We start from the raw sequence: 16007 nt of genomic DNA, 5'->3' as shown, positions 1-16007 counted from the left end.
ACTAGTGGCATAGAGCATCTTTATTATTTTATCAGTGCTGGAGCTTCCTCTTTCCTTATCAGCAGCCTATCTCCCTTCCCAGACCATGTCACCAAATGCATGTGTTTTGGGGTTGAACAGGTACCTGTGGTGGCAATCATGACAACGGGTGGTGGAACCAGAGCTCTGACAGCCATGTATGCTCACCTTCTCAGTGTGCAGGAACTGAACATCTTGGACTGTGTCTCATACATCACTGGTTTATCTGGCACAACATGGTAAGACCAAGACAAGCCAAGTCTTCATAGGAATTTTCTATGTGTGACAAGCAGTGATCTGAATAGATGTATCATCCTTACTATCAACAAAGGTCTTTCTTTTTCTGCTGCAGCTTTTTCTTGTTTCCTTCAGAAGGTATTTGCCTGCACATAAAATTAATTTAGTCCTGTTTAAATAATGTGGATGGTGCCACACACACATGCTTTTTAATGTAAATCAAGGTTTGATAGACAAACCTCCATAACTTTCCAAAGCTCTGCTTCAGAACTTACGTTTTTCCTTGTGGCTTGTTTCTTTTGTTGTTTTGTTTTGATTTTTAGGACCATGTCAAACTTGTATGAAGACCCTGACTGGTCCCAAAAGGATCTTAAGGAAACACTGAATGATGTCCGAAAGCATGTGCTCAAAAATAAGTTCCTTGCTTGTTTTGCCCCCGATCGTTTGAAATACTATTTGAAAGAGTTGTGCCAGAGAGGAAAGGAAGGACATCGGATAAGTTTCACAGATCTGTGGGGACTCATAATTGAAACCATGTTACATGAAAAGGTACAATAGCAGCACCTTTCTCTTCAGATTTGAATATTCAGTGAGTATAGCAGTGAGGACAGACAGTAGATCGGAAGGGACATGTGAAGGTTGTCTTGTCCAACAGCACTGCTCAAGCAGGGCTAGGGCCGGCTGCCCATGACCATGGGCTTCTGAATACCTCTGCAGGTGAAGACTCCACAACTTCCCTGCACAACATATGCAGAATTTGACCACTCTTACAGAAAACGAGTTCTTTTGCTTGTTTGCTTGTTTTTCAGACACCTAAAGCATGTGCCTTGACAGTATAATTCTTTGGTTGTTGGATGTATTATGCAGATCTTAACATCACACCTCACACAAAAAGGTGGGAATAAAGAGAAATAACAGGAAATTTATAGTATAAACGACTTTAAAATTAATTCACATGTAAATATTCAAGTGAAAATCCTGTTCTTTTTAAAGAGCAGTGTAACAAGGCAAAGAAAATTAATCACAAACCCCAAACCAGTATAACTGAGCTGTTAATGGATTACCTCACCCTGTAAAAGCTTCCACCAAAAGGCAATGTTGTGGCTCTACTTTAGTATTTGTGAATATTTCCTCCCTAACAGGTAATTTATACCTAAGAGAAAACATTTCCCATGTAATTTGATTAACTCTACATGCATACAGATTTCTACTGCCTTAGCACAGCACAGTGGTAGAGTCCCTGTTCTGCCTCTCCCACATCACCCGAGTATGCAAGATGCTCTGCAGCAGAAGCAGTAAGGGTCAAGGCTCACTGAACATTAACTCTGTCTGAGCTTTGGCTTCATTACAGGTCTGAGAAAAATACAATTTTCTGGGCAGGCAGGGAGGGAGTTACTCTTTCTGAATGAAGTATTTCCCAAGAACAGTGTTTTTCAGATATTTCCAGATATTTTAATGAAATAAATAATGTTAATAACAACATTTACTTCTTACTATAGAAATACTAGAATTTATGGTGGTTTTTTAGCATCTTAGGACTATTTGTCTGCTGAAGTGCTGGGGCAGGGGAGGGTAGGAGTCAGGGATGACAGCACCTCCCTGAACTAAACCAGTGGGGAGCATCCTAGCTGGAGTCTGGTATGCCCTGTGTTATCAGAGCCCAGGCTTAAGTGAAGAGGGAGGCTCTTTGTGTCATCTAACTGTCCTCAGCTACTGTCCTTCTTCAAAACAGGAGGACTCCCATAAGCTCACAGATCAGCAGCAGGCACTAAATCAGGGTCAGAACCCCCTGCCCATCTACCTCTCTCTCAATGTGAAGGATAAAATCAGCGACCAGGATTTTAGAGGTAATAATACTCCAGAACTGCATTTAACATTAATCTAAACAGGGTTCAATTTAGGATTAGATAAATTAATTCAATGCACAAGTACTCTAAAGGTTTAATCCAGTATAGAGATTTAACAGTTAAAATTTCTGAAGGCCTTAGTATATTCAGCTGTATTCAGGATCAAAAGCACGATGATACAGGACATTATTATAAAATTACCTGCTATGCACTTTTGAAGAAAGTTTCAGAAATCTAAATTTTGTAAAGAAATTTACATGTAAGAGGACAATTCACTGTTTATGCACAGTGAATAAATATCTGCTTGCAAAGTGTGCTAGGAAAAAACAGCCTCCCTTAACCTGGCCAACATTGTATGTTTTATTCAACTAATTTATGCCTCTGCTTCTGTAATCAGTCTGTGCTTTTTCTTACAGAATGGGTGGAATTCACCCCTTATGAGGTAGGATTCCCAAAATATGGCACCTTCATTCGTGCTGAAGATTTTGGGAGTGAATTCTTCATGGGTCGCCTGATGAAGAAAATGCCAGAATCCAGAATCTGCTTTTTGGAAGGTAATTTGTTGCTTCAGGGAAATGTAAAGTAATATAATATAATGTAATGTAATATAATATAATATAATTAATATAATGAATATAATATAATATAACCTGCTCCTGCACAAAGCTGTCTTCTGAAATGAAGCAGTTAATACACTTTTTTACACGCCAGGAGCAGTACATGGTAAAATATTAGACCTGGTAATAGGTCACTATCTGCAGGAATTTTTGTTTTCTCTGCAGTTTTATTCAGCTGAACAGATTTATTTGATTCCATATGTTGTTATGCTTACTGGCATGAGACTTTCTCAACACAAATATGTCTTTTTCAGTAACCAAAGTTGTGTAACACTGTTCCTAAGTTAAATCACAGTCTTTTCTTCCATCTAAGTCTCTAAAATGCAGCCTTTTCTCTACAATGTACCTGCCACACCTAACACTGATTAATTCTTAAGGATGACACTTACATTTCAGAGTGCAAATAGGTCATAATATTTACCTTTTCCTCTCTTGCACAAGAACAGTGAAAGCAGTAAGGAAACCTTTTTTCCCTTTGCAAAAACAATCTCATTGTTCTTCCTACTTCCACCAGCTGCATGAAGGAAGTTTCAGGGAGGGTGGGTTGAGAAGTTAAGACTTTTTGCATGTGTGGAGATTTCACTACAGCTAGTGGTGAAGTGTAAGGAAGCAAATCAAAATCTCTCTGTCCCTGGGTTTATATATATTTATATGTTAAAATACAGACCCAGGTCGTCCCTTCTGTGGTCAGAAATGCCAGCAGGTCACCAGCCCACTCTTACATTTCCCACCTTGGCATTTTCTTCCTCTCTTCTCTAGAGCAATGCTGGGACATTTCTGACCCTGTTCCTTGCCAATGACCAACAGTCCCCTTACTCAGGCAGTGTTACTCCAGTGGGGACTCCAGTGGGGACTCCAGTGGTTACAGAGTGGGGACTGACTGCAAAGGTCCTGCAGCTCTTTCCTGCATGGCCAGACCTGTCCCTCTGACTTCAGGCTGGCATTGCTGGGTAAGACCATTGCCAGGCTGCTCAGGTGCAGTCTCTTCTGTCTGCCACTCTCTTCTCCTGAGGAGCTCCAGGTTTAGTTCTGCAGCTAGGGGGACTCAGGAAGGCACTGTGGCACAGTTGGCACATCTGACCATACCAGGTAGTGGTGCTGTGTCAGCCTGAAAGACTGATACAGTCAGGACTGCCACCAACTTTGCTATACCTGTTGGTAAAGGAACTTGAAAATATAACCCAGATATATGCTAAACCCTAAAAAAACAGAAGACAAATCAAAGACTCTCACATTTCCACTTTCTGTTTTCAAAACTATTAAGTCAGCTTCCTCATTCTAAGGGATATTACTGTTTCAGTCTTGAATGTTTTGTGGTTGACTGTCCTGCATGATAACTGCGTGTCTGTAACAAGATGATGCTAGAAATAAATAAAAGCTTTAGAATTACAAATGCTGTGAAATTGCAGAATAAACAGTCATGAGGGACAAGTAGAAAACATTAAGATGCACATGACAAAATGTTATTATTTGCCACATAACAAAAAGGATGTGTTAGCAGATACACTGGAAACACTACCAGTCCTCTTAATATATGTCAATAAGTAAGACTCTTAATATACATTATGGATTCACATACCAATTTATGAAGACAGTCCCTTTAGTTTTGCACTAAGATAACATAATGAAGTTTGTTAGAGAATGCAGAAGGTACTGAAGGTCATTGTGAATGAAAAGCACTTCCAGGTCTTTACCAATTTTCTTTCCATCAAATATATCCTCTGCCACAGGGATCTGGAGCAGTGTATTTTCCTTGAATCTTATGGATGCTTGGTATATATCTGTTCATTCAGAAGACTTCTGGCACAAATGGACCCGAGACAAAATTACTGACATAGGTGGGTTATTCTTATGCCATTATGTTATTTTATTATCTCTTTTTTTTTCTTTATTTCATCCCTTCCATCCTCCTCTGTGCTGATTTTCTCTCACTGATCTTTTTCAAAGCCATTTTGGATTTCTTTCTTCAGAGCTTCCTGTAATCAACCTGGAAACCAGAAGGAAATTCATTCCATGTATTTCAGTATGGCAATCATTTCAGTTGTGTGAGAAAATAATCCATGAGATCTGCCACAAGAAAAAAAGACAACAGCCCTCATATGAGCCTTTTTTTCAGAGCACAAATGTAAAACTGGAGAAAAATTCCCTGGTAGAGTAGGAGAGGCTGGAAGTCTTCTATAGCGATTCACAGTTTCCAGTTCTCTTGGAACTTTGAGTACGGCATAAGCAGTCACAGAAACAAGGGCAAACACCATCCTTGTGTCTCAGTGCAGGATATTGTAGTGGATAAAATCATAGACAAGCAAAGAAGCTTATAGTAGGTGAGACAGACTCTTACAGTACAAACAGGGCCTTTAGCACTGTGGAGTGAGAAGAAGAAATGGATTTTCAAAGCTTAGCTGAAAAAATGTGAGACTTCTGGAGATCCTGGAAACAAAGAAAGAGTACAAGTTTTGTCAAACATGTTAATACAAATGATGATTGCATAGATGACATGGACATGTCATGTGTATGAAACCACATACAAGAACTGTTATCCTTTCTCCTGCAGATGATGAAACCCTATTCCCTAAAAGACCAAACGAGTTGGATACTCGAGTGGTTCGTCCCACTGACAGCTTTTCAGATGTTTTCCGAGATGTTGTCATGTTACGTCCAGCAGCTTCAGAAATCCCAAACTTCTTGAAGGGCCTCCAGATGAACAACAACTACCTGGAGAGCGAGTTTTCCAAATGGAAAGGTGTGGTAATATAACCCTGCTTTTAGTTCTATTTGAAACTGTCCCTGTGAATAAGAAACAATGCTTAAGAGGTTATCAAGCCAACCACCTTTTTGTTGTGCTGACATCTGATAGTATTTGAAACTGTCACTGAAAGATAAAATTAGGCAGTAGGAGAGGCTTCAAAAATAAGTTCTTAAACATTTCATGAAGTCCAGTGGCTGATAGATGGGAAAGATCTTAATTAGCCATACAGTGTATGTCTGCTGATGCACCCGGCAGCCAGCCTGCATGCTTGTAGCATGGCACTGATGCCATCATATGGTGTCATTTGCCCGGCCAATATTCAAGGGATGTCAGAAAGAGCCCTGTTTCATGTTACTTTCTTACTTGTAAGATACAACCTTTGTAATAGTATTCTGTATTACCCAGTTTGGGAGTTTCTGTTCAGTCTGGTACCAGATCTTCCAATTACTTTAGTAACTGCATGCCTGTTGCCATAGTGTGCAAGGCACCAAACATAGAATCATGGAATAGTTAAGGTTGGAAAGGACCTTAAGATCATCTAGTTCCAAGTCCTTAGTGTGTTGAGACAGTAAAGTACCTTTTTATTTTTTTTTCCATATTAAAATCAAAACCACAACCAACCAACAAAAAAAACCAAACCCCAAAAGCACCCCAACCCAACCAAAAAAACCAACACCACAGAAAAAAGAGACCTGATCAGAGTCACATGCAAAAACAGGGGATGGAATTAACTCTATTTTCCTGAGTCCTAAATTAATCCCTCTTAATTAGAAGAAAGACAAAGAAATTGAAGAGTAAATAGTGAAAAGAGGAAGATAGATGAGGAACTGAGAAATTACTGAACTGCAGCTATCAGCTATATAGGCAGGTCTAAGCCCTGAGAAAAGCTGAATTCTCTGTTACCAACTGACTTTCCTCAACACCTCTCTTGCATTGAGCATCTCGTCTAAACAAATAAATAAATTAGAAATGCTTCTTTTCTAGACTGTGAGCTCGACTCTCAGCCCAACCACCTGACAACAGCAGCAGACTACCTCATCCTTATTGATACTGCATTTGCCTTTGCTACCAGTTACCCACCCCTCATGAGACCGGAAAGGAAAGTGGATGTCATTTTGCATTTCAACTACAGTTCAGGTTCCCAGACAGGGGTGAGCACTCCACCTTCTTCTTGAACTGATTTCTCTGCTTCATCACTGAGTTTCCCAAACGGCTGATCCTCTACTCACAGAAACATTTTTCCCCCGATACCTGAGAAGTGTAAATAAGTGAACAGTTTACCGAGGTCACATATCTTTATGGAACAGTACAAATGCTATCAGGAAGCAAGAATTCAGCAAACTAAATATGCCCATTTTTATGTGTAAATGGGTTTTAGCTGATTTGAAGGCAGTCATATATAGAATGAATGAAGCAAAATGCATTTAAAAATTGACTAAGAACTTCTTAATGTAATCATACATATTCTTATGCATGGGAAAAACATACATTCAGGACAACAGAACTGTAATAATAGAAGTATTTCAATAGAAGTGTTTATCTGCAGAAGACTAGATATGCAAATAAATACAGGCACAGTTTGTATTTAGGAATTTTAAATTCCTTAGGAAAAGAAAGCTGCCTAAAGGCAGAATTTTTAATATCCAAATGTGGGATGTAGATTTTGAAAGGCAGGCATCCACCCCACCTAACTCTGGCCTTCAAGGTCACGGCACCGTATTAAATCTACAGCTAAGCTACATTCACAATGAAATGCAGTTTTGGTCAAATTCAGAGTGATTCCTGTATGTTCTGATGACCTGTTTTGTTTTCATATTGTGCCAACCAGCCCCTGAAAGAAGCCTCTAAATACTTTGCAAAGCAGGGAATTCCTTTCCCTACAAAGGTGCCAGATGACCAGGAAACCCCACATGTGAAAGAATGCTACATTGTTGGTGACAAGGAGAGCCCAGAAACACCCATTGTGATATTCTTCCCACTAGTAAATGACACCTTCAGGGAGTACAAAGCACCTGGTAAGTTCACAGTTACCCATTATATGAATAGAGGCAGCAGCTGCCTTTGTTTTACTGTGCAGTATCTGTTCATCGGATCATGCTGTAAACACAGACTCAGACTCTCTTTGCTTAGACCTAAACCATTTAAAGAAACTTAAAATGTGCATTTTTCCCTGGGCAGTACAGCAGCAACTGGGATCAGCTTCTGGCTCCCTTCAGATTCTTCTTGACTTTTCATGGGTAGATTGTAAAGTTTACTGATGAAAAGTATATTCTGTGTATCTGCAGTGGCAGAAATTAGCAGGGTTATTTCCTTTCATACTTGTCATCCTTTTCTGTTAGAGAATGCTTTGGGGAATCTAAGGATTTCATTATTTAAATTAATTTCCAGGCTCACAGTTAGGCAGATAACCTTGAAAACAGAAGTGTGAACTAGCAAAGTGATGAAAATACAACACTGAGCCATGCTGACAGCTTCTGTTCACTTCAGTGAGTCCTACTTTGAAATTTAAGAAGAGTTTTAATAGTAATTCAAAATAGATGAATTCTGAGCTGGGGTACCATATCCCACAACACTGCATTACCTCTGTGGTGCCAAAGGTTTCAGGTACTCCTTCTGTAAATGATAAAATTCCTAGCTCATGCTGCAAAAACACTTATTTTGCAATCAGTTCAAAGCTCCCCAGTGTACTGAAAACCAAAAGTTCTAGGCTGGTATATGGTACATTAAATTTAATAACAAAACAAATACAGAAACTATTGTCTCAGTTGTATTAATCATGTTCCTTGGGGGGGTGCGTGTTAAAGCACATCATGAAAAATCATGCAGCACTTTTGCTTTGTAGATATTATGGATTGAACTCATTGAACATTTGAGGTATATGACTGGATTTTTTGAACAGGATTCAGATAGCTCAGTGGTATTTACACAAGTGCAGGTATCTGTGACTGTGGAGGCTGATTGTAACAACCTCTTGACAATGTGGTGGTGGCACTGGAGGCTGATAGAAAAATCCTCTTGTATCTGGTGCTCTCTCATCTGCAATGAGGAGTGATTGAGCATTATATTTCCTGCCTTTGTATGCCTGATAGTATTATCTACCATTTCTGGGTTGTTAATGCTCTCTTCCCTCATACCAGTTGTTAGAAAACTGAGGGGTCTGTGGAAAGGATGGGTAAGAAAAAAACATGAGTAAGCCCTTGTGTACAGGTCTCCTGGTTTTGGCTGGGATAGAGTTAATTTTTTTCCTAGTACCTGGTACAGCGCTGTGTTTTGGATTTAGTCGAAGAATAATGTTGATAACCCACTGATGTTTTTAGTTGTTCCTACGCAGTGTTTAAACTAAGTCAAAGATTTTCAGCTTCTTATGCCCTGCCAGCAAAGCTGGGAGAGGACGAAGCCAAGACAACTGATCCAAACTGACCAAAGGAATATTCCATCCCATATGGTATTATACTCAGTACATAAACTAGGGGGCAAGCTGGCCAGGGGCTGCTGTTTGTGAACTGGCTGGGCATTGGTCAGAGGCTGCTGAGCAGTTGCACTGTGCAACACTTGTTTTGTCTATTCTAATTCTCTTATTATTATTATCAGTAGTATTATTACCACCATTGTTATTATTATTGTCTTTCTGCCTCATGAACCTGTCTTTACCTCAACTCATGGGTTTTCTCATTTTCACTCTTCTCATTCTTTTCTCCATCCTTTGGGGGAGGAGCTTGGGGGACTAGCTAACTATTTTGCCTGGGTCTATGATATATATGTTGATTATCCTGGGATGATGAAACAGACATGAAAAGTTCTTTCAGTGTTCCTGCCAAATCTTAGTGATTCAAGTTTGCTCTCACTGCTGAGGTTCCATAAAGCCTGTAGTTTTTTATAGTAGGAGGTAGTCTGGGGAAATTATCACAAATATTTGTGTCTTCTGCTTCCAGGATATGTCCAAATAATGACTCTGTGAAGTCTCTCAGTTTAGATAATAGAAACTGGTTGTTTAGATCTTTTTTTGTGTGTTTTTTGATAATTTTTCCCAGTAGGAACCAAGACTTGATGTAGCTGACTGAGCTAGAGCAAGTGCTAGGTTCTGCTGAGTGAAAGAGTGTCAGGTTGCTAAGAAGTTCAGTGTGCCTCTGGAAAGCTTACATCACTGAAATACATGGATTTTCAGCAGCCTGTTTCTGGAGGCATGAAAGGATAGTAGTGAGGGAAATAACAATATGTAGAGTCGAAGCTGGAAGGCACAGAAAGAGGCAGTGGCTTCCTGACCCTCACCTGGAGAGAAACCATGCTGTCATGAGTTCTTGCTGCTGTTGTCTGCTTTGGGAGAAGTGAAGGAAAGAGAGAAAGAGTAGCTGCCATTTACTTGAACCTTAGGTAGAAATGGAGGGTGCTGCAATGGCTGGGAGACAGCAGCAAGGAGAGAGGCTGGGGCTGAGAAACTGTTGGTACTGAGGGAGACCTGGGGCCCATGCTGAGCTCACTCCACACCTAGAGCAGGACATAAGGATTCTCCCCCTCCTGAGCTCAAAAGACCTACTCTACCTGTTTAGGCATTTTCAAGTGTACCCAGGACAACCCTTACTCCCACCACCACCCCCTCCTGACAACCAAATATCCCTGCAATAAAATGGCTGTGAAGGGAAAAAAATAGAGTTGTGATCCATTCCATGCACATGCCTGAGAAACACCCTGATCCTAATTGCTTTTTGCTAATTAACTGAGTAACTGTTTTGTTCTTTAGGTGTGAAACGTAGTCCCTCGGAGATGGCAGAGGGTGATGTTGACGTTGCTGATTCCTGTGGTCCATATTACATAAACAATTTGAGTTATTCAGAGGAAAATTTTGACAAACTGGTGAACCTAAGTTACTACAACATCCAGAACAATAAAGATCTGATAATTCAGGCCTTGCGTACTGCCGTGGAGCGGAAAAAGCAGCATAAGGAAGAGCAACCACTGCAAAAGACACCCGATGGGGGTGGTACATATGGGCCTGACAAAGAGGGAACCCAGCATTTGGCTGACTGCCCAGCACTGGGGAATATGAAATAAAATATATATGAGTCCTGTTAATGAAGAAAAAAAGGAATTTGATTAGGAAGTGAAGAAAAGCCAAAGAATGCTAAGAATAGCACTTTGTTTGTTGTGCCTGTGGGTCAGTGAAGGAAATAAACACAAAAAGCAGAGCTCTTCCTTAACGAATTAATGTGCTTCCCTCATTGACAATGACAGGAGCATGGCTAGGTGAGGCCGTGCTCCACTCATTCTTGAAGAAGTGACCTTTCAGGCCAAGGCCAAAATGCATGGACAAGGAAACATGAGGAAGTTTACATTGACTGTGTTTGTGCGCTGTAAAAAGAGAGGATTGCCAGTCCAGAAATGCAGCAGAGAACAAAATCCATTGTTTCTAGAACAAAACCAAGAAGCCCATTTTGTGAACTAAGGAGTCTTTATGTGATTGTAAATAAATATTAAAGTTTATAAATAACAGCTTTTTTGAGTTACAGCAAATAAACATTTTTCACAGCAAATACATGTTAAAGCTGTTTCTTTTAGGTACTTCTTCCTCTATTAGTGAGACAACAAACAAATTTATCTCACAGTTGCCGAAAAACTATTGAAGATGAAATTATAACTGCTCCAGATCTAGATGTGGACTTCCCCAGATTCCTGGGACTCCTTGAGTTTAGGATTATGTTTAAGACCCTCCTCTACAAGAACCGGCTCAGGCTAATGTATTTTATTAGATGGATTTACATGTTATTGATATGTACCAAAGGTTTAAAGCTTTAAGTTCTCATCCTTGGTGGTGCACAAAACATAATCCTTCTGTTTGCCACCTAGGTCAGTGAATGCTTACTTGTGCTGCACACTACAGGAGCCCATACAGCTCCTGTATGGGCTCTATGCCCAGGGTTTACCTCCCATGGAAGAAACAAGAGCAAAAAGAGCAGGCAGTCATGCTGGATCTCACTGCAGTATGGGATGGGATGTAGCCAGAGGCCATAGCCAGACCTGGGAATTTGGAAACACTCCCAGGTTCCCATATACAGTTAGAGCTTTATTGTCTGAAGGGCAAAAATCATCTCACTGACAGCAGGAAGCATCTAGGCAGGAAGTCTGAAGCAGAATGAGGTGTGTGAGTGCAAACACTTCCCTGCCCTTCCTGCAGCTTTCCAGCAGCCATGAAGGGGTCACAGAGAACAATGAACACTTTACCCCATTGCAAAAAGCTTTACATGAAATAATGATTCAGTATCTCTGAGTTCTCTGCATTCAGAAGAAAATGTCAGGGCTTATCAAAGAGGTGGAACAGCTTCCACATGAGGGGCAAATAGATAAGGAATCTGCAGCCTAGGAGAAGGACAACAGGATCGAAAGGCAGAGAAGGGAAGGCTCTATGAAATCTGGAGTGCCCTGCAGGAGATGAACCAGGAGTGACTGTGCACCTCTCTTTTTTAAGGACTAAAGCATACAAAGGCTCTGCATCTGACTCAGCCGTGCACTGAATCATCAATCCCCAGAGGCTGGGAGGACAGTCTGAGACAGTGTGGTACCTGCCCTCTTTCTGTGATGTTCTGCAGTCACCAAAGACAGTGGATGCAAAAAAGACAGTGGGAAAGCACTCACCCAGACTGCAGTACTTAGGTTTTCCACAGCTCAGATATTTTTGCATATGAGAAATCATCAGGAGTAGTCAGAACTCCTAAAGGACTCTCTTAAAACAATTTATTGAAGCAACATGCAGAAGATGTAAGTAATTGCAATGATGACTTAATTACAATGGATTAACTTATGGGGAAAAGTAATTAAAATGAGAAGAATGCAAAAGCAAACTGTGAAAAGAGGGTTTTAAAAGAATGATGAAATGGTTTGGGTTGGAAGGGACCTTAAAGCTCATCCCATCCAACCTGGCCTTGAACACTACCAGGGATGGGGTAGACACAAGTTCTTTGGGCAACCAATGCCAGTGCCTCACAGGAAATAATTGCTTCCTAATGTCCAATCTGCATCTCCCCTCTTTCAGTTTAAAACCATTCCCCCTTGTCCTATCACTACATGCCCTTTTAAAATGAGGAAGCTGGTCAGCAAGACCCTACATGAAATACTATAAAATCTTTAGACTCAGCATGGAAATTGCAACAAAAGTGTTGCAAAACACATGCACAGCCCTAAATAAAACGTGAAGCAAGGAACCAAGAAAAGGCAGAGTGGTTAAATTCTTAGGACTGAGCATTATTAGAGCCTAACATCTGTTCTTTGAGGAACAGCATGGGAAGGAGGGAAATGGAAAGGGCATATCTAAACTTGCTGATGTGTTTGGAAAAGAGCTAGAGCATACAGAGAAAATGCAGTATTCCAGATGGAAATTAGAAGGAAGAAAGGTACATAGCTAAAGATGTGACTTGGCAGATGTGCTGGACCAGCAAAAGGGGATTTTCATAAGGGTGTTGCAAAGTAGCCAAGACCATAAGTTTGACACAAAAGAAACATGCAAAATGTGTAAGCACAGATTCAGCCAAAAATACCCCTCTTCCTTCCAGGGTTTATTTTATTTTATATTTTCCTTTCTTTTATTGTTTTTAACTGGGAGGCTTTTGTTTTGCAAGCAATAAGTGAGCACAGAAAAACTTTTATCTCTGAGAAATAAAATATTATTTTTACTTCAATGCTTTAGTGATTATGGCATTGTATTCCATTAAATTCTGTTGTAAAAATCAATGGAAAAGGTAATCCTCCCACGTGCCTTAACAGAATATGAAGGTGTAAGGTTAAAACTAATGACTGTGTCTGCTATACACAGCAAAATTCAGTGTTATACCAAGAGTTTTCCTTAGTTGCCTAACGTCGAGGCTAACATCCACGGCGCTTAGTCACACACTTCTTAGGCATCCGAATCCAGCAACCATCATCAGTAAAACATGAAAAGCATTTGGGCGATTCCGTGTTCAGATGGAGCTGTGGAAGGGTTTTTCTGGATTTCATTCCGGGGGTTGACACTTTAGCAGAGGGTACAGTTAACCTCCAGAGGCGAGTTTGTGACCGAAGAGATAACAACGAACAAACACCAAAGCACACACACACACACACACCCCAGACCCGACACCAAGGCGAGGGGCGCTGCCCGCTCCGCCGCTAAGCCCGGCCGTGTTGCTAGCACTAGCACCGCCCCTCCCGGGGCCGGGTGTGGGCTGGGCTTGCCCGCCCCGCCGGCGGTTGTCTGCGGTGCTGTGCGGATCGCTGGCTGTCGGCAGTGCGGTAGGACGCTGTCGGGATGTTCAGCTGGCTGGGGAAGCAGGGCGGCGGGCGGGAGCGCGGAGGTGGCACCGACGTGGTGCAGACGGTGACTGGTGGGCTGCGGGACCTCTACCTCCGTAAGCTGCTGCCGCTGGAGGAGCACTACCGCTTCCATGACTTCCACTCGCCCGCCCTGGAGGAGGCCGACTTCGAGAACAAGCCCATGGTGCTGCTGGTGGGGCAGTACAGCACCGGCAAGACCACCTTCATACGGTAGGCGACTCCCCCGGTGTGTGGTTCCTTCCTCGAGGCCCCGGCTCGGGGGTGCCTGCCCGCGCCGTGTTAGCCTCGCCCCGCCGCAGTGCTCAGTCCGCTCCTGCCCAGGGCGTTCCTGCTGCGCGATAAATACCTCCTGCGTGCCAGCAGCGAGCCGTCCCGGGGAACGGAGCACAGCACCGGGGCTGCTGTGCGGTCCGGGAGTCCCCCGTGCCGTGTGGAAGATGCGTGCTGCTCTCCGCTCTGTTACATGTCAGCTTCCTGCTTAAGAATAGGGTCTCGATTTCGTGCTCTGCTGAGAAGTGTAACCTCAATGTCTACTTCCTCATAGCTTCAGTTCTTAGTCGCTAAGTTATTTTGAAGGAAGCATAGGCACTTCGCGTTAAAACGGCATGATTACATCGGCTATTGCAGACCATTTAACCGTATCTCCTTCCTCCTCCTCCGTTCCCGAAAGTAATTTAACGCATAGATTGGATGTGAAGATAACAGAAACAAAACGACAGTTCTGGGCAAAATCCGCATTGTGTCTGGAAAGTCCTCTCCCCCCCCCCCCCCCCCCCCCCCCCCTCCCAACTCTTTGAACAAGCAATATTACTAATAAGGCAACTTAACCATGTTGCTGTTGTTTTAGTATTTGTTGTCTTTCCTGTCTCCCTTAATGCTGCTTGTTGGTGACTGGTATTAGGAAGCTGAAGTGTGCATCAGGCAGTGCTTGTGAATATTTTGCATAATTTGAGTGTGCTTTTCATATGCCTCTTACAAATCAGTCTGAGGTTGTACAGAACTCTGCAAAAGATGCTAATCGGTCACTTGGATCAAATTTTGACATGCTTATTATATCCAAAGTTCATTACAGCCCTTCTGTACATTTTACAGATGTTTCTCTTTTGGTTCCAAAGGTAACAGGCAGCCTTGCTGTAACACTGTTTTCACAGTGCAGAAGAGCTACCTCCCTTCTCCACTGAAGAGCAATGTTTACCTTTACTCACCTGAGAGCTTTCCAGATGCTTGCAGATCTAATCATGTTTCTTTTCTGGTTTTACCACTAGCTAATTGGAAGCATAAAGTTGAACATGGTTGTTTAGCGATTATTACCAAGTTCCTGCAAACGCTTCAAGTGGTTTTGTTCAGAGAAATACTGTAAAAATAGAAATAGGGCTGTAATTAAAAGAAGATAAACTTAGTTTCAGGATCCCAAAAGGCAGAAGGTACTCACAAGAAGGTGTGTGTTGACACGGAGGTGATTTGGGGCTTACCAGCATTTCTCTAGCCTTGCAGATTCATTTTCTTATTTAAAATGACAGTTGCTCTTTCAGTCTGTCTATCTTTCCAGATACACATTGTTACCAGGCTCATGGACAGGGCATGGATAATACAGAGACAGAATGGTCCCAGATGTGTATGTACCAGAACCTGTTCTGCCTGTCAGCTGAGTTGCTGTGTCATTTACAATCAAGAGGAAACTTCTGCCCCCCCTCACCCTCCCATCTAAGAGTTTGCCTTGGATGAGAGCATGCTTTTTTGACTTATGTATGGTCAACTTTTCTGTCCTTTATAGCTGTCCATATTTTACTAGAGTGCAAGCCAGTATTGCACTTAGAAATGCTGATACTCCTTGCAGTGCCTTAGATGTATTTTTGGTACTGTTGCTTTGCAAGTAACTTGTTATCACTGCAACCATCAAATACTGAGCAGTAGGGTTGACTGATACAAACATACAAACCTAATGAAGTGTCATTTATTACTGCTGTTTTCAGCTTTCTTTTTAGTATTGATCACTGCTGGATGAAGATACCCAGACAAATTTGACAGAGATAGTTTTGAAGATGCTTTCTTACACATTTTATTAACCTACCTGACTCAATGGAGGAGATTACTGTGATGTGCCCTTCTCTTCATGCACTTGCCCCTTTCTCCTGTCCCCTTTTTAGGTAGATTGCAGAACAGTTTAACCCTTTACTAGGTATTGAAGAAGACAGGCATTGTCTGTAGAGCCCTAGCCAAGTAACAGCAGCTGTGATTGCTTCT

The 16007-nt window shown here is 41.7% G+C and overlaps 2 protein-coding genes across 4 annotated transcripts in view; both read left to right on the top strand.

The window, feature by feature from the left end:
* Positions 1–10993, top strand: part of LOC101877213 (cytosolic phospholipase A2 epsilon-like) — a 33661-nt gene extending 22668 nt beyond the window's left edge. For all 3 annotated transcript variants that reach the window (XM_034062199.1, XM_034062198.1, XM_034062200.1), the window contains 9 exons: positions 121–257; positions 579–804; positions 1988–2102; positions 2519–2656; positions 4450–4557; positions 5271–5459; positions 6450–6616; positions 7294–7480; positions 10204–10993. In XM_034062199.1, coding sequence (XP_033918090.1) covers positions 121–257; positions 579–804; positions 1988–2102; positions 2519–2656; positions 4450–4557; positions 5271–5459; positions 6450–6616; positions 7294–7480; positions 10204–10514 — 1578 coding nt within the window. In that variant the 3' untranslated portion in view covers positions 10515–10993. The remainder of the gene's footprint in view (positions 1–120; positions 258–578; positions 805–1987; positions 2103–2518; positions 2657–4449; positions 4558–5270; positions 5460–6449; positions 6617–7293; positions 7481–10203) is intronic.
* Positions 10994–13693: 2700 nt separating this feature from the next.
* EHD4 (EH domain containing 4) overlaps positions 13694–16007 on the top strand; it is a 31057-nt gene continuing 28743 nt past the window's right edge. The window contains exon 1 of the mRNA XM_005143917.3: positions 13694–13973. Within this exon, the coding sequence (XP_005143974.2) occupies positions 13738–13973 (236 nt within the window). The 5' untranslated portion in view covers positions 13694–13737. The remainder of the gene's footprint in view (positions 13974–16007) is intronic.

This window comes from Melopsittacus undulatus, chromosome 4 (genome assembly GCF_012275295.1).
Source record: "Melopsittacus undulatus isolate bMelUnd1 chromosome 4, bMelUnd1.mat.Z, whole genome shotgun sequence".
NCBI lineage: Eukaryota > Metazoa > Chordata > Aves > Psittaciformes > Psittaculidae > Melopsittacus > Melopsittacus undulatus.
The sequence above is the reverse complement of the archived record's forward strand: the minus strand, read 5'-3'. Positions and strand labels throughout refer to the sequence as shown.